Consider the following 24,008-nt stretch of genomic DNA (forward strand, 5'->3'; position numbering starts at 1 on the left):
ATCGTCTACCACTGAAAAGTCTAACGGCTTGTGGCCCTACATTTGATTCTTCTTTTCTTCAAAGATTTCTAAAACATTGTGCAAAGACTTTTCTACTTAACTACCAGAAGTGCTTCATCCTATATAAGACTTTTGGCCTTTGACTTTGGCCTAGCCTGTTATACTGAATGACTCTGCTGTAGGGATCCAAAAGTATTTGCTTCCTTAAGAATACTTGTGATCTCTTGTTCTAATAACCTTTTCCTTTTGCCAACTTATAACCGTATTCTAAATGCCAACAGTAAGATATTAATGTCCCCAGCACCCTAGCTATTGAAGTCACCTGAGGGTGTAGGTTGTGTCTGTGGGCCATCCCAAAAGGGTATTTACTGATTTAGAAACTAAGCGTGTACAATATTGAAGTGTATTTGCGTGTTACTATTATATTGCTCCCATCTGAAGGTTTATTCTAACTGACTAATAAAAATAATTGTTTACTCAAGAAACCTCGAGTGTAAGTGTTTGTTTGAATATTTGTCACTGTGAATCTCTGTAACTCCCCTACAGCTCACTTTGACCCCTCTTGAGATAAGCCTGGCTGCTCAACACGCTACCAAAACTGTGTAGTACAAGCTTATACCAAAGGTTGGTTTTCCTATACCTGTAGTCAGAGTTGTTTGTAGTTTTCTCAGTCGGTACTGCATACAATCTTTGCCCAACACCCTACTCAACAGAATTGTGCACAAGATGCACCAGGAACCAATCACTATGATTCTGGTGGCCCCAATGTGGGCCTGCCAAGCCTGGTTCTCCCATCTGATGGCGATGCCAATCTCTCCTCCGATGAAGCTACCTTGCCCATACAACATGCTTTCACAGGACAAAGGGGAAACACTCGATCCATGCCCGCAAACTCTCAATTTAGCGGCATGGCTCCAGCAGTCGTAGAGTTTGGGCACCTCCAACTTCCTCAGAGATGCATGGAAGTACTTAAAAAAGCAAGAAAGCCTAACACCAGACATAGCTACTCCAGTAAATGGAAGCGCTTCGTCATCTGGTGCAATTCCAAGAGCATCAATCCCATAGACTGCTCACCGACACATATTGTCCTATACCTGACTCACCTACTAGACTCTGGTCTGGTTTTTAATTCCTTGAAGGTCCACCTAGCTGCACTTTCAGCTTCTACTTTGTCCCAGAAAAAGATGTTGTGGTGGAAGGTCCCAATAATCAGGGCCTTTATGGAAGGGGTTAAGAGACTTCATCCCCCGATTTCAAACCCAGCTCCCGGATAGGATCTATATGTGGTATTAACTATGCAAATGGGATCTTCTTTTGAACCGATGTATAAGGCTAGCCTTAAAGCACTCACTTACAAGACTGCATTCCTAGTAGCAGTCACTTCAATATGAGTTGGTGAACGACGGGCCCTTTCAGTTCAAGACCCGTTTGTCACAATTCACAAAGACCAGGTGGTTCTGCGCACTCACCCACGGTTTGCGCCTAAATTCATTTCAAAGTTCCATGTGAACCAATCATTAGAACTACCCACCTTCTTCCATAACCCCACTAACGTGGCATAAAGAAGCTTCCACACACTTGATGAGCGCATGGCAGTCATATATTATCTGAAAAAAACTAAACCACTAAGGAAAACAAACCAGTTATTCGTTTTAGTGGCGGCTGGTAGAGAAGGGGACCCCGTCTATAAATCGGCTACCTCAAAGGGGGTTGTAAACTGCATCACACTATGCTACACTATTGCCAAGAGATCTGCCCTTCAAGCCTAGAGCACACGATACTCTGGGCACTGGGGCTTCCATAGCATTCATTGCAAATGTTACTCTAAAGTCCATTTGAAAAGCGGAAACCTGGAGGTCTGTACACACCTTTACAAGACACTACTGCCTAGATACTAAATCTGTCTGATTCTCCGGTGGGACAAGCGATACTAAGACATCTCTTTAATACTGTTCCTTCTCACATCCCACCACCGACTGAGTACTGCATGCTAGTCTATGCACAATGTGATTCTAAGCAGATTCACAAGCATCAGAAGCCATGCCTTACTTACTGTAATAGCATTTCTGATTGTATCTGCTTAGATTCATATGTGCCCCCCTTGCTCCCCGCTTGCAGTAGAAGGGAACATAGACATCTTACCACTTTCTCTCTATCTGTACTCACGATAGTCATAAGTCTTCCTCACGGCCGAAAAAACACAACCAGAGGGACCTCGACGCGCGAGGGATTTTTGGTTCACAACATATCACATTAGGTATAGTGTTACAAGCACCCCTATGTCGACGTCCCCTTTCGATTCTCGAAATACAAGATGGACTACTCCCCGATTATCATTAGATGTTGAACTATATGCACAGCATGTGAATCTAAGCAGGTACAATCATCAGAAATGCTATTATGGTAAGTAATGCATGTCATCTTACTTTAAGTTGTTTCGGTGAATTATATGCATTTCTATAACCAAAGGTGACTTTATAGATGTTTTATTTTTAGAGCGTTTTGTGATATTACCTGCTAGTTACATTTCCGTAGTGTGTGTTTGGGCCTATAATAAATAAAGTATTTTCGTACTTGCCTGCCTAAGTAGAAATAAAATGTATTTCACTGTGTAGACTCATTGAGGACCCCTGACCCCACTCACGAGATTCGGCTTGACCACTCTCCACACTTATCTTGATTGGGTTTGGCTAAACTCCCATAGTTCCCCTGTTGACTGTAACTAGGGTGGCCTCCTGAAATCTGTCCACCAGGACAGAATTGAGCAATCCATCTCAACATTCACGGTAAGGTGATGGTCGCAATTGCGAAAATACAAGCATTCATAGACAGTCTCAGTACTGACAGTCTTAGTGACTAGTCAGTTTCCCACCTAAGAATGATCAAAAGGCTTTACTGACCTCGCAAAAAAAGTAAGGACAGTGTTAAAAGCCAGTAGAAACAATGGGGTCCAATGGAAACCTATGAAGGGGAAAGCTGAAAAAAAAGGAACTTTCCTATCACTCACTCTATTTTATAATTTCTTTATGTAAAAATGTGGCTATTTGGGTTTTATACCTTTTGGGGAGGTTTGCATACCAAATGACATCACATGACTTTCTGTAGTGAAGGGCATGATAAGTGAATATTTGAGTTAATGAAAATTAATTGTGCATCTCTTCTGTTTGTCTGGGATAGAGGGATGACATTACAGTGGGGGCAATAAACACCAACGTTTTTGATCATCTACGGCATGTACAGGAATGGATAAATCCCTGGCCCCTCTGGTCTTAGGAAAACAAGTGAATACCTGCTCAGTTGAAGTCGGTTTCTATTTTTTTTTTCTGCAGGAATAGTGAAAACAGAAAAAAAAGTGAAATTAGAAGAGAAAATCACATCGCTTGGTATGAATAGAAAACAATATCTACCTCTCGCTCTTATTTAACTTGTTGTTCTGCAAAGTATTTGAATTCAATTTGAAAGTAGACAACTAAAGTATTGCTCTAGGTAATACGCTTGATGACCTACGTGATGTTGATGTCCTGTGGAGCCCACTATGCGCTGTATGTGACTTAGCATAAATGTCTGTGAAACTTGACAGAGCAGTGTGAAATAAGTTGGAATTAAATGCCTGTTAAAAATTTGCGCAGACCAACTGGTGTGGGACTGCACAAGACTTAACTCTTGGTATTGGTTAACCCACCTTTTAATATAGGCCTGCACTATACAAGCTAGTTGTGTGAGCAGCCACACTTAAAGTTATAGTATACATATTTATTTATATATAAACAAAGATATTTAAAGCATTATTTAAAAAGCAACAACTATTAGTAACAGTAATCCCAAGTTAGGATTCAATTTAAAAAGTGAACAATAATGCAAGTGAGTAATTATTTCATGTTATACATTTTCCAGCACCAAGGGTGACATCATTTGAGGTCAGTAATAATACTTATTTTATATCACCTTTGCAGTATTGAGTTATAATGGAAGGAAAGTTTAGTCAGACCTTTGGTGATGCTCATTTTATGCTACAGGAGTCCCACCTGCATAATTTCAGCATGCCTGCTTCAATGGGACCCGAGATAGGGGGCTGACTCTGACCGCAACAAGTGTCCCTTTGCGTCCCTTTCTGTCGCTGTGCATGGTCCACTGCCTAGAAGAGTGCTGCATTGGTGAGTTGTATTCATCGATGAACAGGTTGCACCAGCTTCTGTGTCCAACCGGGACCTCTCTTGCACCCTTGACTCCTGGGTTGTGGCGACCAGAACCAACAGCAGGAAAACCGACCTTTAACGACCTGCCAAGTCTGAAGAGAAACTGGAGTGTGGGGAGGTGAGTTACAGCAATACTTGCCTACCCCCGCTCCCTAAAACTCCCCCTGTAAAAGTCTTGAACACTTTAAAAAGTTGTACTTTTGTTTTGCAATACTTGATGCCGAAAGCTGGGGGCAGTTTGATTTACTAGAATACCTACCTGACTTTTGGAACTTCTTTCCCATCCACAAGACCCTCCACCTAAAATGTTCCTGGCTCATAAAACAAATGGAAACTTTATGAACTTTTAGGGCACAGGGCCCTTTCAGCTTGGGGTTGGACATCTAAAGTTAAGGTTGTATTCTTGTTGACTGCCATTGCAAATATAACAGTTACCTTTTGTTAGGGAAGTTTTCTCTTTAGTAACTTTCCCTTCATTTCTATGGACCCCAATCTTTTTTCTTTTGTTTTTGAACTCTTTCCTGACTTCAGCTTCACTCCACTCCTGCTCATTGTTAGGGGGAAACTGACCAGTCCGTAAGGCTGTCAGTACTGCAAAACTGTTTTCCTTGTCTTGATACATGTTACTATTTTTTGGGTAACTTTTTATCATTGCACAATGCAGTGCAATAGGGCTTCTTTTGTATGACTCCAGACTACACTCAAAGGGATTTTCTGGTTACTTTTGGATGTGCCGAACCATAAGCTAGTGGCAGCCGTTACATTTTCACTAATTTTGCAGTACTTTTCTTTAGCATTACTGCTTTTACTGCTTTTGGCTACTAACTGTGGATAGTGTCCCAACATGGCCGTGCCATAAGGTTGGTGCTTGTTCTTTTGGCAATCTTGTTCTGTGGCTGCCTTCCTGCCTTACCAGGAAATTCCTTTTACGGTCATGCATTTCCCGGGAAAGCCTGTGTATTCATTATTAAGGGAGTTTTCCTAAAGTCCTACTGGTAGTAAGACTTTAGTAAGGATATCCCAGTGGTTTATAGATCCCCAACTCTTAGTATCAGTCTGTACTAACTCAGGACCTTGGTAGGGTGGCAGAGCAGTCAGGCTTATCTTAAGAGGAAGATGTAAACTGTAGTCAAGTACACTGAAACTAGTTACAGGCATAGCAAAAAAGCACTTACACTTAAGTTATATAAAAGTATATATTTATTATATTTACACCAGAATCACTTTAAATTCTTCAGACATTTATGCTAGAACACTTAGGAATCCTTGATAATAGACTTCAAAGAGCACGTTCACTTTTGTGTTTGTTCAGTTACATGTATAGCAATGTCAGAAATGGAAAAGAAAATATTATCGTATTATCGGTTATTGTGCACTCATGCGATTTTCAACGGTTTATGCAGTAAGGGAGGTTGGACAAGATCTGGTGCAGTACCCTTTGGGTGCACTACAACAACCTTGACCTCCTGGCAATAGGAACCCAACCTTTGGTATAAGTCTGCACTACACATGTTGGTAGTGTGGCAGAGCAGCCAGGCTTATTTCGAGAGGTCAATGTGAGCAGTAGGGTGGTTACACAGAGATTCGCACTGACAATTATCCAAATAAACTCTTACATGCAAGGTTTCTTGATTAAACAGTTATTAATTAATTTAACAGTCAGTTTGAATAAGCCTTCTTCAGAAGGGGCAATATAATAGTAACACAAAAAATACACTCCAAAATGCATACTTAGTTTCTCTAAATCTGCAAGTAACCATTTGGGATGGTACAGACACTTCCTACACCCTCAGGTGACTTAAATAGCTAGGACACTGTGGATATTAATATATAGGAGAAGCCCGTGGTGGAGAAAAGGGCGAGGCTGTTTTGTGCTGTGCGGCTGAGAGACTATCTGATTCCCAATCTTACCTTTGGAAACAAGGAAAGGCGAAGCGCCGCTCCAACTCGCGTCAGTCTATTGGCAGGAGCCGATAGCAGTTGAAGCGAGCGGTGTGCTTCCCCATCGCTTCCGCATCACGTGACACGCGTCACCTGACGTCCATGTGACACGCCCACAGGAAGTGCCTTCATTACCAGCACTCCATCACCCTTGTGGCGAGAAGCCCGTGGTGGAGAAAAGGGCGAGGCTGTTTTGTGCTGTTTGCGGCTGGATCGGCGATAGGAGTCGGAAGGCTATATGGAACCCACTAAACCTCGTACAAGGCTCCAGGGCAAACAAGAGGAATCGTTAGCGCCTACACAAAATACGACCAGCAAACGAGACCTCGATGGATCCATACCGATTAATCTAAAAACACCAAACACACATAACATAAAGCGAAAACTAAGGATCAGGTTTGCTTGGTCAATGCTGACCTTGTAAAACATCCCCTTGATCATGACAACTTAGACACAGAAACCAGATGTCCTGTCACAGCTTCCATGTCTCATCTTGATCACGTATGTCTTATACGCTAGAGCATAATCTGAGACTCGAAGATTCCTACCAAACGCCTCTTCAGGAGCGCGCGAGGGCAGCCAAACAGCAATGGCAAGCAACACATCTGCCAACTGCTATGAGAAATGAAGAACCCACAACCCCACTCATGGCACGAATTGCTCGTCTATCACTGGACATTACAGAAATTGACACAATTATGGATTCACAAGGGAAAAAAATGAGGTTTTTGGCGGTCTGTCTACGCCAAAACAAATCGGAAAAATTGAGTCATCTACCCCAATAGGCTTGTTAAGAACCACCTCGCCTGTGAAGGTACCGTCGAAAAGCAATCCGGATGACACGAATTCCTCCATCTGTGTGAACCCTGGGAATATAAGTAATTCTCCAGAATACCAACAAAGGCTACCTACGACGATGCTAGATCTACAAAATACTTTGGTAGCAGTGTTATCAACAGCTATGATACCGTTTCTAAAAATCGAAGAAGCAATGGTTGATTCCATCAAAGACCAAGCGACATTGTTTGCAATGCTCCTGACCAAGCAAACACAGTTTGAATCTCTAATAAGCTCTATTCAAGAAAGACTAAAATATGAGGCTGAATCGTCAAGAACATGGCAAAACAGACTAGCGGAAGTGGCGAGAGCTGATAGAGCTGATAAACTAAATTTAATGGACACTTTCTCAACAATCACCAAAAAAATGGTGGATGACAAAGTTAAAAAATCTGCACAAGTAACAACGACCTTACATTGTATAACTCAACAAACTCCGACAGAAAATCAATCTAATCCGAATATGAGGAAAATAGATCAAACAACCCAATGCGACCATCAACCATATCCAGTTCCAGTTCCACAAACCATGATTTCTGCGTGGCAAGACATCACCGAACCACCTGTGTGCACCCCATTTGATATTTTTGACCTTTCAAAAAGAGGATTAGTGGGGCAGGATACATCGCATAAACCAAAGCACAAAAAAATCACAAAAAATGGGTCACGTGCATTCCTGCGAAAGGTACTAAATGCTCAGAAAACGATTAACGAAAAGACAAAGATTAACAGAAAATCTCTTGTTAATAACCAGACTACTTCTCCGCAAACTATTTTGAACACTGGAAAAGTAGATAGAGCTACAAATCCTACATCACAAGGCAATCGGTCAATGCCAGAACCACTAGATATACTTATAGATGCTATCAATCAACAAACTACTTCGAACTCCGGAAAAAGAGATAGAGCTCCAAATCTTCCGGTACAAGATAACCAGATAACAGTCGATCTACAAGGTATACCTAAAGAGAGGTAATCGGGAAACGCGAATCAAAGCTGCAAATCCAACTACCCTGACATACACCTCTACAGAAGATGATGTAAGCGCCTATAATTCCATTTCCTTAAACTCTCAAGACGAATCCCACATTGTAATAGATGAATATGAAGACTCGTTTTTCGACTACACTCAAACCGAGATCATCGAAAATGCGCACCAAATTAACATCTCTTTGGCATATTCAGCAGTCTCCATTGAAGAAATATGGCCAGCTGATGAATCAGAAAGACCCATTGAAACCAATGATAACACTGCAATTCATGTAACCCCTAAACTCCTTAGACCAATTTTCAAAAATCCAGTAAAAGCCTCGTGCGCATACCGACTAGCCATATATCCGAAGAACTCGAGCACTGAAGATACATAAAAACGGAAGACATTGAGTTAATTATATTTCCAAATAAGAAATATATGGAAGAAGCCCATGTTGATTTTTCCAACTATGACACAATGCAATGTGTCATTGACAACAAACATCAGCTATTGACTCTGGGATTTCAAACAGAAGAAATAATGGTATCTCGTTTGATGGCGGAAAAAAAATTAAGAACATTAGACATTTTTAGCAAAAATATAACCAAGAATCGAACCAGACAAAATAAAATCCAAGAATCTGGAAAAAAATTCCATGAATTAAGTCTAAGATCACACGACCAAAATAAAATATCACGAGAAATATTAAGAAACAGCTCTAATATAGACGTGAACCAGAAAACAAAGAAAACATATCTATAACAACGAAAAGAGTCATTGAAACCTCACACAACCTTATGCTCCTGGAACACAAGGGGACATAGACATCTTTTTGAAAATGAGACATCTATACTCGAACAAGTCGATATCATCTGCCTCCAAGAAACCTGGTTGAAAGAGGAAGTAGTGTGTCATGGCTATAGTTAATTCATGAATCCAGCTATATTTTCACAACAAGGGAGAACCAGCATCAGGAATGCTCTTACTAATAAAAATTAACCCTACTTGGCGAATAATGGAAAGTAAAATAATCCACCCGTGGGCACAACTCCTATCCATCAGCATTCCGTCAATACAGAAATCCAACCCATCGTACCCTGCCAAATATACATGTTTATCAATCTTTAACATATATTAGAACCCTACAGCTATGTCCGATAATAAATTCATTGATTCTATATGTCATGAAATCGACCTATTGAACATTAGTAATAGTACAAACGAAATCATCTTGGCAGGAGATTTCAACTTCCATCTTTTTGACAAAGGAGGAAACAAATTGGCACTTAATGAAATGTCATCTAGAGCGAGAACATGGATTAAGGAAACAACGCTACGCAACATTTCCCTAAGCGTCCAACCCACGAACGATAAAGGCATCCCATTGCCGACCTGGTCACGGGAGAACTCCAACACAATAATTGATTATATCTTCGCAACAGAAGGTATTCGGAAAATCACTTCCACTGCGAGTTCCCCTAATCCAGATAGTGATCATCGTCAAATTTTTATCTCCTGGCCAGCTGAACCTTCAAGCGAACAATGTTTGAATCTTCCTGATCTTGAAATAAACAATGGGTTGAACCGGCTGCGAATCAAAGATCACCAAATACAAGATTTAACTACCCTATTTAAAGACGCAGCGCTGAAGGACCAAGTTAAATTAAATTATGGCTGGATCTTAGAGAAGTACCAACAATCCACAATTAGAAATCAACAAAGAGTCAAACAGCCGCAGACTCATTATTTCAATCTACAAATCTTTTTAGAAAAAAAGAAACATTACAAACTACTGCGACAAATAAAGAAAAATAAAGGAGATCATCAAATTGATATAAAAAAGGAAAAACAAAAATTCTCCAAAATAATGAAATCATATAAAATGACAATGAAACAACATGATGCTGAAGAACTTTTGAAAGCGCTAAATGGAAAAAACACGCGGCAGTTGTGGTCTCTAATGAATAAAACATCGAAAAACCAAACTTTGATTCAAGAAGTGGAATCACATATATGGGTTAAACATTTCCAAAAGCTATATAAGAAACCGATATTTGAACCAACATCAGTGCTGCAAGAAGATACTGACCCATGGACCCTAAAATGGGACATAGATGATATTACCAACACTATGAGGAGTCTGAATTCATCTAGGGCCCCTGGACCAGATGGACTGGCCAACAGCAACCTCAAAGCAAATCCAGAACACTGGGCCAATTTCTTCTCACATCTCTTACATCTGATAGAAAAGACGAAAGAGATTCCTCGTACATGGTCAGTAGCCGTGTTGATACCAATCTATAAGGCAGGAGTCAGAAAAAACCCAGCCAATTACAGACCAATAGCCTTATTGGATCCGTTGGGTAAACTTTTTGCACGCTACCTTGAAAAAAAATTAACTATATGGGCTATACACCATGGTAAACATGCAAAAAGACAGACTGGTTTTGTGACAAAAATAAGTACGAACGTTAATCTTCTGTTGATGAATATGATAAAATACGAAGCGTTCACAAAAGTACAGCAGGTATACGCAATCTTTATAGATTTAAAAATGGCCTTCGACTCAGTCAACCGACAACTTCTCTGGTCCAATTTGGCTGCCTGGGGCTGCCCATCGACCATTCTGAATCCAATCCAACAGCTATATTCGAATACGTCAATCAGAGTCCGACTTTCAAATGACGGAAAGGCAACAGCACCAATTCTCACATGGAATGGGCTTAAACAGGGCTGTCCCTTAGCTGCTTGCCTTTACAATCTTTTCACCCACGAGTTTGAACAAAAAATTAAACATACTATGGCGGACCCACCGAAGATAAATAGCGAATCTGTTCAAACCCTAATTTTCGCTGATGACATTATTATCATGGACAAAACGGTGAAAGGTTTACAAAGAACACTGAACAAAACGCAAACTTTCATGAAGGAAAATGATTTACAAATTAACACAGACAAAACCAGAATGATGAAACTTACAACTGTTAACTCGAAGAAGCAAGGATCGCCAAAATTCTATCTGGAACAAAAAAACATTGTGGCAACCAAATCCATAAAATATTTAGGGGTAATAATTAACCCATCTAAGAACGAAAAAGAATGGCAAGAAAATATCGAAGAAAAAGCAATATCGTTGTCAAGACAAGGTCGTTTCTTTCACTGCAAATATGGTGCATATACGGTAAAACCTACAACTCTACCCTATAAACAGAAAGTCATTCCAATTCTGACTTATGCGAGCGAAGCTTTGATAAATCAACATCTATTGAAATGGCCAAGATATGAAGCTATATTCTGGAGAAAAACTCTTGCTCTACCAAAATCCTTCCCAATCTCTAGAATTCGATATGAACTTGCCCTTCAATCTATTCAATCCATTGTAATGTGGAAAAAATGGACCTATATAGAAAAATTATCTCGGAGGAAAAAATCCCTACACTGGAAATCCTGAAAGATAAAAAACATGCATTCCAAGTCACAGCTTTAACGAAGTGGACAACCGAAATCAAACACAAAATGCAACAAGAAGAAATTATCGAGGAAATGTTGAGAAACAGACCTCAATGTGCTAAACAAAAAATTCAGAAAAATGACTGGATAAGAACAATAGAAGATCAGAAAAAATGTAAAAGACACCTATATGCCGACATGGAAGTAAGAGCTATTAACGAGATGCCTTCGTATTTAATCCAATTCCCTAGTGAGAAAATTTGTGACTTGTTTCTGCGCTTTCGTTTGAACATCCTACCTACGCGTGAATACTTGTCATTAATAGATCGAACACCTAGTATTTCGTCAATCTGTCGATACTGCAAAGATCCTATGGAGCAAGAAACATTATTCCATCTAATCATGGTGTGCCCAGAGCTAAAAAGTAAACGTGACTTATTTAGAGACTTCTTTAAAATCTCAAACCAACATATGACAACAGAAGAGCGATGGGCAACGCTGCTCCAAGGAAACAACCAGTGGTTGATCATTACAGTAATCAAGTTCTGGAACGAAATCAACAAAGAATCGTAAAACAAAAAGTAGAATGAAATGTAGTGGTAAGAATAAGGAAAAAGGAAAAAAAAATATATATATCACTGGTACATTTAAACCAGTACTGAGATGAGTGTCAAAGTAAAAAGGTTTTAGAATAAGACAAGAGATCACACACACACACATTCTTAAGCGGTTAAGTACTTTTGTTCAACTCCAATGCAAAGTAAGTTAACCCTTTCCTGGAGGGAAGGTAACAACACACCATCAGAGAGAAGAGTTTTTCAGGGAGCCAGGCCAGCCAAAGTTAATTGGGCAAAAGTCTAGTTGGGTGAGCTGAAGCACTTCTTGCAGGTAAGTACATGTCTTGCACAATGCTTTAAAAGTCTTTGTAGAAAAAGTAGAATTAAAGTAGGGCCACAAGCTGGGAGGCTTGTTAGTTGTAGAAGATGCAAGCAACTCTACAGAAGCAACCAAGACGTGTCTCAACTGAGAACAAGTAAGGCTACAAGAGGTAAGTTCTCTTAGACTGTAGAGTACCTTTTGGTTAGAAGAAATGGTTCCAGCTGGCTTCTGTTCCTGTGTGGCTCTACAGATCCTTTTGTTCCTCTGCCTCAGTCATGGGGACAAGAGGGAGGACTTCTAGGTACTCCTGCAACACAACGGGGACGGTCAGCGACAGCAAAGGGCAAACTTCAATTCAGTGGCACTTAGGCATTTCAGCTCCTCGCGCCTGACAGCAAATAGCAACACTGCGGTTCTCGGATACCACTTCAGACTTTCCTTGCTTCTGGGGTCCAGCACTCTGTTGAGGTGGCTCAGGCCTGGTCAGTCCTGCATCAAGGAAGTCCAGAGGATCTTCCTAGTGCCCGGGTCCGACTTAAAAGCGATCCACTCGATTTGGTGTTCCTCTCTGTTGGGGAGAATTCTCAGAAATGTGCTAATTCCCTCCACCTTACAGACTGAAAGTGAGTGTCCCCACAAATGCAATAAGAACTCCCCAATGCGTCAGTAATGGACACACCCCAGGAGGGAATGAGACCAGGACCAATTGCGGGTGAAGATAAAAAGTAAAGTTTATCCAAAACCAAATAGGGCAAGCAGAGAACTCTGCAAACTCTGAGAGCGCTCTGCCAAACGATAGAAAGACATTCATATTTATTACAAAATAATGTCATCAATGAGGTAATCTATATGGGGTACATAAATCGCTGGGATTGGGTGGCATAAACTAGACTATATACAATGTTAACTACGTTGCTCCAGGATTGGTGGAAGTCCACGTGGTGCCAGTGCAGTGTGCACGGATCAGCTGGGCTCTTGGGGGTGGAGCGCAGGGTTGGGTGATGTCTTGAGCTGCTACAATTTATCCTACTTGACATTTGCCCTTGTGGCCACACATACTTCAACCATCATCTGTCCAGTTTAGCACAAGAGATATATTACTAGCTATCTGACCTGAACAATAAAAATGAGACTACATAGGTCCAGGTGCCAAACCTATTCATGAGATTGTTGTCACACTCCTCGACCATTCCTTTACATCTCTTAAGACGCTTATTTATTGGTTGTTACCTTGAGAGAAATATATTGTCACACAGGGGGACATAGGTCTGGGGTGAGCTGGGATGGTACACAGCACTGGGGCCTGTGATGTTAATTCAACAGGCATTGAGGTGAGGGGCTTGTTGCCCATATTTCTTTAACTAGAGTCTGGGAATGCACGGCAAGTTCATATTGACATCACAGGTCAGGGGGTTGAGGGGAGGGTGGATACTTGGTGCTGGCTCAGCGGACGGGTGAGAGGTTACATTTGTAGCATCAGAGAACCAGTGCCTTATACATCAGCCCAGCATGAGGGGGGAGGATGGTGGGGGCTGAGTGCGCGCCGCTGGGATAGAGGGGAGAGAAGGCCCTGTGGGCCGCTGCCTGTCCACCTTGCGGGATTACATACAAATCATTAGGATGCAGGGTAGAACTAGGTTAGTGTAGTTGCACGGACATTTGAATAATATGCGAACTTTGATCATATTACGGGATATAAGTTTATCACATGTATCTTACAAAATAAACTATCTACAACAGCCTTGTGGCTTTACCGTTTTTGCATTATACACATTTTAGAACTGTATGCTAGTTGAACATGTTTGAAAAACATACATACATTGAAAAACAAGTGAACATCTGGATTGTGTACCTTGCATCATACCGAACAAGTAAATTAACATACTTCAGTGCTAGTGTTTGGCAGAGAATAAGATTCGCCCAACAGTATGGGGCCTAGGCATCTAACCGATAGCGTTATTTGCAGTAAAATAGGTGAAGATCTTCTTGTTTAGTTTCATAGAATCGGCCCCTTCATACCCAACTACATGAGGGGATTCATGACCTTAACAGAGGGATTAGCATTGTGGGTGAAACAGAGTGGTATACAGGCGTGGGGTATGTATCTGTCACTTCAAAAGGAGAGCAAGGTTGGGGGGTTATCCACAGTGTATGTCATAAATGTGGCGTCTGCAAGGGGACGGGTAATGTTTGTGGAGATTAATTGTTTTCTTCAAATCCAAGCCTTTGCCCGGTCATTCATACTTCGGTGATGAACTGCAGAAGGTTGAAAGATAGTGTTTGTCATGTAGCTTGTTCGCACCTAGTCTCCCGTGGGAACGGGCCTTTTGCAGGGATGCCCAAAAGGGGTGGTGAGGGAGGTGACTGGCTCGCTGTGTGTTATCTCGAGGGGAGAGCTGCAGCTTTGCAGGCAGCCTTTGTCCATGAGGCCTGTGGTACCATGTACAAAATGGAGCCTGATTGTGGTACAAAATGGGGTCCAGGATCAGCTTTCTGGCCAAGGTGTGCATCCATATGGGTCATCCCGCAGCCATCCCGCATCCCTGGCCACAGGTGCATGGGTGGCCAGGGGACGAATCCTAATCTGCGAGAGGGTTAGAATGGAGGGGAGAGGGGTCTTGAAGACCTTTCCTCCCATACATTCCCCCCTTTTGTTACTTAAGTAACAAATATTATAACTCACCCAGCCTTTTACGCTCCTCTTCATCAGCCTCATCCCATGCAGGTGTTCCCTTTCGCGGCATCCATGCCCTGCACACGGCTCTGAGGCTCTCCCTTGCCCTGGCATACTCATCTGGAGTGCAAGTCATGTAGATACATTCCCCATCTCCCTCCCAATCCACCCATACCTCATTGTACCAACCTAGCTCCCGGGGTTTCTTTATTGTGGTGTGATATCTGTCTACAATGTACCCATCGTTATATATGGCTGTGAGCCTGTATTTTGGTCCTGAGTCATCCCCTGTTTTTATCTGTGCCATCTGTACCACTACTTTTGCGCTGCCCATTGTGACCATCATCATTGCACTGTTAGGTACTGCATCTGCGCAGCACCTCAGACCGAATTGGCACACACCAAAAAATCAAGAGCAGAAAAACGATCGTAGGTATTAGTAATTTGATAGCCATCCCAAGCCAGGAGGGAACCCACGAAAAAATGCGATCGAACCAGGTACTGGGCTGTACCCCTCCTGCCTCTTTCATCCGCTCACCAAGTTTATGTACGGCTATTACGTGGGACAAGGTTCCATTGTCCGCGTCTGCAGAAGGTACAAAAGTGCAACATGCGCTCCCGATTTTTCGGCAAACGCCTCCATCCATAGCTGTCAACAGGTCTAGAACATACGTGTTCTCCATTGCCATCAACAGCAGGGCCCTTAGCTCCACCTTTATCACGTTAAATTCCTCTTCTGTGTCTTTCGCCAATCGGATCAGTTCTCAGCGGGTGATTTGAAGCCATTTTGGTTTGGCTCGTGCTTGGATGCTGGGAACAAGGGAAGCAAATAATGGCTCCCCGGAATTGAACAACCAAAATCGATCTGGAATCTGTGCCAAAAGTTCAGAAGATGCCTTTGAGATGTAGTTTGATCTTTTTTTTTCATGACCCTGTGCTCTGCATGCTCTCCTCAGATATGGCATAGATGGGAGATTCTTCCGTTGGCTGCACAGGTCCTGGATCGTTGGCTGGCGGCAGCCCTTTCTCCCCTTAGATATGGCTTTCAGGTATCCCCATCAGAGTGGAATGCAGCGTTGCCAGAGAGCATGTGCAACTCCCTGACTGTGGAAGGTGCAGGTGCGCCTGTTTGCCACAAACCCAATAAGTGTCATTTAGTGCAGCAGTTCCTTTTTTCATGTCTCGAATGATGAGCGTTTTGTTACAGTTCTTGTTTTTGCCCATATTTACTTTTCCCTCTCCTTGGAAGCACAGTTCATAAGATATTTCTTTCTGTAGCTTGAATGGCTCTTCAAGGGCCGTTACCCATGTTGGTTTTGAGATGTGTTCATTCCATATCGGGGTGCATGTCCTTTGGATCCATTGCATCTTTTCGTCTGCCAGTCCTTGTAGTGCCTCTGCTTTGCATGTTCTCTGCTCGTCTTTCCAATTATTGTCCACATATAATGTTCCTTTTATCACTAGAAAGGTTTCTTGAAGGCATATTACTCCTTTGGGTTTCGAGTAACACGTCTTTTCATTTTGCAGCATTTCAAAGGAGACGGTGTGTGTTTGAAAAGTATTTTTAATTCTGCATAGTGCAAGATGGAGACAATGTGCATCTGCAATAGGTGACTCTTGTGGCAACAGTACTTTAGGAGTACCAGAGGCATGGGATATTAGAGAGCATACATAACAGTTGCTTGCTTTGCAGTATAGCTCATGTCTGCGTGCCATTTATTGGACTGGTGTGGGTGTTGCAGATCTTCTATTGTATCTAATCCCAGCTCGTGGTATTCATCGTACTTTCTCCGTCCCGCCCCCCTTTTTCATCTCTTACAGTCCCCTGTGTGCACCCGAACTTTTCTTTCAGCCTGCTGCATTAAGGGTCCTCCATCTGCCCCCTCCCCCTTTCCCACTCATATAGGGCCATGAACCTTTCGGCAGTTTTTTCATCATCCACCATGTGCTTGGGCACCTTGTATTCAGTTGTGTAAGGTGCAAATTGGGTCGGAATCCTCATATAACCGGGGTAATTCAGAGAGGGTCTGGGTCGTTCATCTCATACACGTTAAACTCAGTGTCATTATATGGGGCAGTGGGGTGCACTGCTATAATAGTGCTAGCTGTGCTATTTGCATGTTGTATGCCATTTCACTGCTTTCCGTGTTCCCAGATCAGTTTTACCCCATCCCAGATAAGATGTGTCCCCTTCTTTACCATGCTTGTTCCATTTCCCCCCCTCATTTCGATCTATAGATATAAATGCTATGGCCCAATATACCACCAACCCAAACGACATTGAAAAGAATATTACTGCGCAACAAAACAGTCCGCACTCGTAGCTGTATCTCCTTAAATTAAAATTTCCATTTCTATCTATTCTAACATTGTTGACATCAGGGCACCCTCCGTTGCCATGGTTGCTCCTAGAGAATGATATATAAAGGCGCATTAAGCAGACACATATATGCATACTTTGTTTTTTTTATATATCTTTGTTATATATACATTTCTGTGCATTTCAAGTAAAGTTTACACTAACTTCAATTTCGAGGGGATTGGGTCCTCCGACGTATTCCATATCTATGACCGGTAATGTCCACAGCTGTGCTGCTTCTCAAAATCGTCTGCGTCCTGTGTTGTCGACGACGATGCGCCGTCCCCGAGGACCTCCTCCGACGGCTGACGTCACCCGATGTGATAAGTAGGACGCACGACGCCCGTAGCCTCAGTTCCGTTTTTTCCGCGAACGTACTCGCTTTGGACTCTTTGGAGTTTGCTGTTTTCTTCTCGGTTCGTTGAACCTGTTTGGTTTTTTGTGAAGACCTGTTCGTGGTGATGTCTACTTCGTCTTAAACCCCACGTCCGGGCTTCAAGAAATGCGGGAACTGTGGGTCCAAGATGTCGGTCACAGACTCGCACGACGCCTGCCTCTGGTGCCTCGGGGAGGCCCACGATATGGACGACTGTCGACTGCCAGTCGCTCAGGGCAAAGGCCTTGCGGGAACGCAAGAAGAAGCTGTCGGTAGGTTGGGTGTCTAAGCCCCGGAAGTCGAGGTATGCAGGGCTTTCGACGGATGACTCAAGGGGCGACTCTCCGAGTCATCGTCGGAAGTTCAGTGGGTTTCCTTCCAGGAGTCGGTCTCGCCACTCCTCCGCCTCTTCGAGGCATTCCCGTAAGCTCCGGCATCGGTCGCCTTCCCTGTCCTCTTCCGAGGACTCCGCCCGTCGGCAGGTCGCTTATCCCTCCATGCAAGCGACACCGGCGGAATGGGCTTCTTTCGGGAAGAAGATGCTAGCGATTCTTGAATCGCAGGGCACCGGTCCGTCTGCGCCTCCGAGTGGGGTCGGTCGGCACTGGTCGAGAGACACCGCTCGTATGCCTTCGGGCTCGGGTGGTCGGCACGGCTCGCGGAAGAGGTCCCGCTCAGACAAGGGTAGCCGTTCTCACCATGCCCGCTCCCGCTCCAGGTCCCGGTCCTCGATGCGTTCGAGACCGCGTGATCCTGTGCCGTCTTCAAAGAAGACGTCGACGTCTGTGGTGCAGAGGTCATCGACGATTTCTCTCGAGGTTCTGCCTCTGAGGGGGTCGTCGACGCTGCCGGCGGCTAGGTCGTCGAGAGACATACTCGGAGCTTCGGCTTCAAGGCATGTGTCGACGCCGTCGATGCTGGCGGCACTGCAGCTGACGTCGACGCCGATTAGCTCGACGCCGTTTCTGCCGGCGCCGACTCGTTCGGTGCCCTCGACGCCTTTCGAGGCGGTGGTGTCAGAGGGGCCCCGTGGCATGGGGTTAGCCCCTAGAAAGGCTCTGGCTAAGGTCAGGCACTGCTTTGGTCCCAGAGGTCTTACTCTCCCCGCCTGGAGTACATTTCAGAGGGTGATGAAGTCCCTGATGACAGCTTGGTTCCGGTTCCAGATGAGCTTATCTCGGGCCATAGCCAGTTTGATGACCTGAGCAGTCACTGCATGATGCCGGTGGAGTTTTGTAGGTCGGCGCCTTATGTCTCGGGTCACTGAGTACTTTGGTTGGTCAGCTCCCCCAGGGGAGTTCGTTCAGGATGATCTCAGACATCCTTGATCGTGGTCCCCCCCCACTGACCCGGTTTTGCTGTTTCATATGGCTCTGCAGAGAAGGGTGGCGGCGGCTTGGACTGTTCCGGAGAGTCTCCCGGCAGTGGGCAAGTCTTTGTCGTGAAAATACCGTCCAGCCAGTAGCGACCCCTGCTACTTGTCCAGGCACCCCACTCTGGAGAGTTTGGTGGTGCAGGCGGCTACGGCCCCGGCAAAGCAGGCGTCGTATCCTACCATCCCTCCGGATAGGGACAACAAACGTTTTGACGGCTGGGCGAAGAAAGTGTTTTCTTCAGGGGGTATGGCGTTTCAGGCGGCGAACTCCATATGTGCCTTGTCTCATTTCACACACACTGTGGAACTGTGTTGCATTAGCGGCTGAACATATTCCCCAAGGGGACGAACGGGATGGTTTCCTTGCTGTGGTTCAGGATGGCAAGGATGCCATGTGTGAGGCGGTTCAGTTGGGTTTGGACATGGCAGATTGTGTCAGCCGGTCCATGGCGGCAAGCACTGTAATACGCAGGTTTGCATGGTTGCGGAAGTCCGGGTTCGCTCCTGATGTGCAGTCCCAGCTCCTCAACATGCCCTTTGACGGTGAACATCTTTGTTGCAGCAAGGCTGACGAGAGCCTTGAGAGGTTGCAGACCTCCAAAGCTGCAGCAAAGTCGTTGGGCGCTGCAGTTCGCCAACCTACACCTTTTCGTCCTAGGGTACAGCAATGGAGGGGAGGTTCCTTTCGCTATTACTCGTCCTTCAGTAAAGCGAGAGGAGCTAGCAGTCAAAGAGGCCACCGTAAGAGTGCCAGAGGTGGAAACAAGGGTACTCGAGGTGCCAAGGCCGCTCGGGCAGTTGCCTCTTTGCCCTCGGGCAATGCCGCAGCCGCTACCAGTCAGTCATGAGGCCAGGTCCCATGGTTCGCCGGTTGGGGGAAGGCTGGCGCAGCACCTTGTAGAGTGGCGAGCCATTACTTCAGATGTGTGGGTTCTGGAGATCATAACCCACGGCTACTGCCGAAAAGGCCTCTGCCTTTTCGGCAAAGGCCTCACAACAATCCACCTGGGAGCCTCTCTTTGAAGAGTCCGGATCCGCTCCTTGCGCAGGAAATTCAAGCCCTGCTGGAGAAAGGCGCCATAGAACTGGTGCCTGTAGCGGAGAGGAACAAGGGATGGTATTCCCCTTATTTTTTTATTTCAAAGAAAGACGGGGGATTGAGACCCATCATGGACTTGCGCGGTTTGAACAAACTCCTCAGGAAGGACAGGTTCAAGATGGTTACTCTCTCAAGTCCTCCAGGCCCTTCAACTTCAGGACTGGTTGGTGTCTCTCTGTCAGGGTCCGGCTTGACTGAATTCCACAGGAGCTGATGCTGGCCCCACAGACCCTCACCAGGAGTTCCTCTCAACCCTTAAGTATAAGCTGAGCTGAGAACCCCAAGAAAGGGAAAGGGGAATTTGGAGAAAATAACAGAGACACTGCAGCCCTGCAACCTTCTGGTAGGCTCTGGTATCTGTAGTAAACAAATACACTTGGTTACTTATATGTTAATATAAACTTCTTTTCTAAAATTAGTCAAAAACAAACTCTAACTTCTTTACCTCTTAAACCTCAGTAAATGACTTGGAGGCTAATTATCTGTGTGGAATATCTATTTATTATTATCTTGCTTTGTGCATATAGTTTCAAGCCATTCAAGTCTCTTTAGAATCCTAAAGTAATGACCCTTGCAAGCACCTTACAGACTTAGATATTCTTCTTGCTTTTTAAGTTCATTTAACTCTATGAAGTTTGAGTTTTAAATGCTTTTGTAAAATGCAGTCTTTCTCTAAAGTATTGAATTTCATTTGCATAAAGTTACATTAAATAGAAACTCATTAACTTTCTTGAATGCTGCTTTCCTTCTGCGTGTGATTACGTTTTCTTTTTTACACATAAAAACGTATAGATTCTTTATTGACAAGCGTGTGCGATAAACACGTGAAATCACAAGATGTGAAGAATTGTCCTCACGTTTAAAATACACACGCGCATCTTAACCAAACACGCGTGCGTGAAAATACATGTACGCGCTAAAAAACAACTTGCGCTAGTTAAAATGGACTTGCGCTCTATCGCTACCGAACACACGTGGTTATACGAAACGTAAATCACGTAAAAATAGTACACGCTTTCAAAACAACTCGCGCTTAGTTAAAAATGGACTCGCGCTCTATCGCAACCCAACACGTGCTTTATTACGCAACGTCTCTCACGTTAAAATTGTGCACGCACTAAAATCCACTCGCGCATTTCATTTGGACACGCGCTCTATCGCTCTGAATACCCGCGCGCTCCCCTTAAAACATTAACGATGACACGCGAACTCGCGCACGCGTTAAACAGTCTTGAAATACATTACACGGAATTGACAAACCTTAAACTTGAGCGCACAGTCTTCAAACTTGTTTCCTTATAGTAACTTAACTGTAAAATGTCTTTTTTCTCAGTAAACTTTAAAACTTGTTAACTCTTTAAGTCTTCTTATGAAAAATGAAAGTTCACTGTGAAAATCTTAAAGCCTTTAAAAAAAACGATCCCACCTGATGTCGTCTTGTTCACTCTGGCTCAGCAAATGATTTTCTTACTACTTTGCTTAATCTTCTGAACTCTGAAAGGCCTTATTTAAGGAGCTAAACTAATGTACAACCAGCCACTGAATTTCTATGGATGAAAGGCAGTTTAGAATCTTGCTCACCTCACAAGAATCAAACCCATTGTCCTATCGACCAATCAGGCAAACCAAACATATCATTGTTCCTTTAACCAATCAGATTAAGTTTCTTTCTCTCCATCTTGACTTGGGCAAGCACAATGTTAATTCTATGTACAAACTCTTTCTGACTACTACCCAGCCAATTCTATGCACATACTCTTTCTGGTTACTAATCCAGCCAGCCCTGACACACTCGACCTCAAGGATGCTTACTTCCATGTGCCGATCCATCCCAAGCAGTACCTGAGGTTCGCGGTTGGTAACTCGCACTTTCAGTTTCGAGTCCTGCCGTTCGGATTGACCTCTGCCCGAGGGTTTTCACCAAGCTCATGGTGGTGGTGGCAGCACATCACAGGAAAGGGGGATTCACGTCTACCCCTACCTGGACGATTGGTTGATCAGGGGGAGCTCTCCCGAGCAAGTCCTGGATCATCTGCCCGCCACCTGCCCCTCCCTTCATAAGCTGGGCTTCTCCCTCAATTTAAAGAAGTGCCATTTGACTCCAGTACATCGGAGCAGTGCTCGACACATCCCTGGGGCAGTGTTTTCCTCCCCAGGTGAGGGCTCTATACATTCAGCAGATGGTGCACAAGTTTCAACTTGCCCAGAATCTCCCAGCGTCAGAGTTCTTGAGACTGCTCGGCCTCATGGCATCCTGCATTCTTCTGGTGCCAGAGGCTCGTCTGCGGATGAGATCTTTGCAGTGGGCAATCAAGCTCCAGTGGTCTCAGTCCTCCGGCAGGCTGTCGGACCCTGTTCAGGTGCCGCCCTCGGTCGCCCAGGACCTTCTGTGGTGTGCCGTCGAAGGCAATCTGATGAAGGGGCCCCATTTTGGCTGCCCTGGCCGGAGGTGACGATCGTGACGGACGCATCCCTCACGGGATGGGGAGCTCATGCCAACGAGTTGACAGTCAGCGGTCGTTGGTCTCCGTCGGAGTCCAGACTCCATATCAATCTGTTGGAGCTGAGGGCCGTCAGGCTTACCCTGAAGGCTTTTCTGCCGACTGTGCGAGGAAAGAGTGTCCTGATTCTAACGGACAACACGGTGGCCATGCACTACCTCAACAAAAAGGGGGTGGCAGGGTCACTTCCTCTGTGCAGGGAGGCGAAGCAGCTCGAGTTCTGGGCCATCCAGCAGGAAGTTTCGATCTCGGCTGTTCATCTGGCCGGAGACGACAATGAGACGGCGGACGCTCTGAGCAGGCAGAGCACGATCTCTCACAAGTGGGAGCTGGCTCAAGAGATTCTCCTGGAGATCTTCGCCCTTTGGGGAACCCCTCAAGTAGATCTCTTCGCCTCCAGTGTCAACCGGAAGTGCGAAAGGTTTTGCTCGCAGGAATTTCTTCCAAAAGGAGCCTTAGGAGACGCGTTTGTGGTGGAGTGGTCATTCCCACTGCTGTACGCGTTTCCTCCAGTCCCCGTCATCCCGCAAGTACTGCGTAGGTTACGGAGGTTCATTTCCCGGATGATCCTCATTGCTCCGGCGTGGGCCCGGAGGACATGGTACCCGGACCTTCTCGACTTGTCCATCTGCCCTCCACGTCGTCTTCCCTACCGAGACAATCTGCTCTCACGGGAGGGGGGGGTCAAGTTCTCCATCCAGAGGTCAGATCCCTCAACCTTCACGCTTGGCTTCTGAAAGGTTGAGGTATAAGGATTGGGACCTCCCTGAAGACGTGATGGAGGTGTTGCTCTCGGCCAGGCGGCCGGCAACAAAGTCTCCGTACTGTTGCCGTTGGAGAAAGTTCTGGGACTGGTGCAGAGTTAAGAATGTGGATCTTTTTGAATGTGACATTCCCATGGTTCTGTCTTTTTTTGCTTTCCTTGGCCCACAGGGGCTTACAAGTGGGGACCATTAAAGGTTACCTGGCGGCGCTATCCATCTTGAAGCGCTCGTCTGAAGAATGTTCCTATTTTAAGATTCATTTAATTTCTCAGTTTTTGAAAGAGCTCACTAATGTGTTCCCTCAGTCACCTTTTCTGGTGCCCGGTTGGGATTTGAACCTTGTTCTTAAGTTTCTTATGGGTGCTCTGTTTGAGCCTTTACATTCTTGCCCTTTGAGACTGCTAACTCTTAAAACTGTGTTTTTAGTTGCGGTTACTTCCGCTCGCAGAGTGTGTGTGAGAGTTACAGGCACTTTCAGTTAAGCCACCCTTCACTGTATTTCACAAGGACAGGGTTGTCCTTAGAGTTCGTCCTTCTTTTCTTCCGAAGGTGGTTTCGGAATTTCATTTGAGCCAGAAGGTTGT

General features: G+C 44.5%; 1 protein-coding gene across 6 annotated transcripts in view; it reads left to right on the forward strand.

Annotated features, from left to right (window-relative positions):
• Positions 1-24,008, forward strand: part of PHF20L1 (PHD finger protein 20 like 1) — a 1,153,412-nt gene that overhangs the window by 581,463 nt on the left and 547,941 nt on the right. For 5 of the 6 annotated variants that reach the window (XR_011278670.1, XM_069621650.1, XM_069621653.1 and 2 more), the window contains one exon: positions 3,330-3,383. The exons of the other annotated variant lie outside the window; for it this stretch is intronic. Coding sequence is in view for 4 of the 5 variants with exons in the window: in XM_069621650.1 (XP_069477751.1) it covers positions 3,330-3,383 (54 nt within the window). In the remaining variant the exon portion in view is untranslated. The remainder of the gene's footprint in view (positions 1-3,329; positions 3,384-24,008) is intronic. 6 annotated transcript variants of the gene reach the window in all.

This window comes from Ambystoma mexicanum, chromosome 5q, assembly GCF_040938575.1.
Source record: "Ambystoma mexicanum isolate Mex_15411 chromosome 5q, UKY_AmexF1_1, whole genome shotgun sequence".
Taxonomy (NCBI): Eukaryota; Metazoa; Chordata; class Amphibia; order Caudata; family Ambystomatidae; genus Ambystoma; species Ambystoma mexicanum.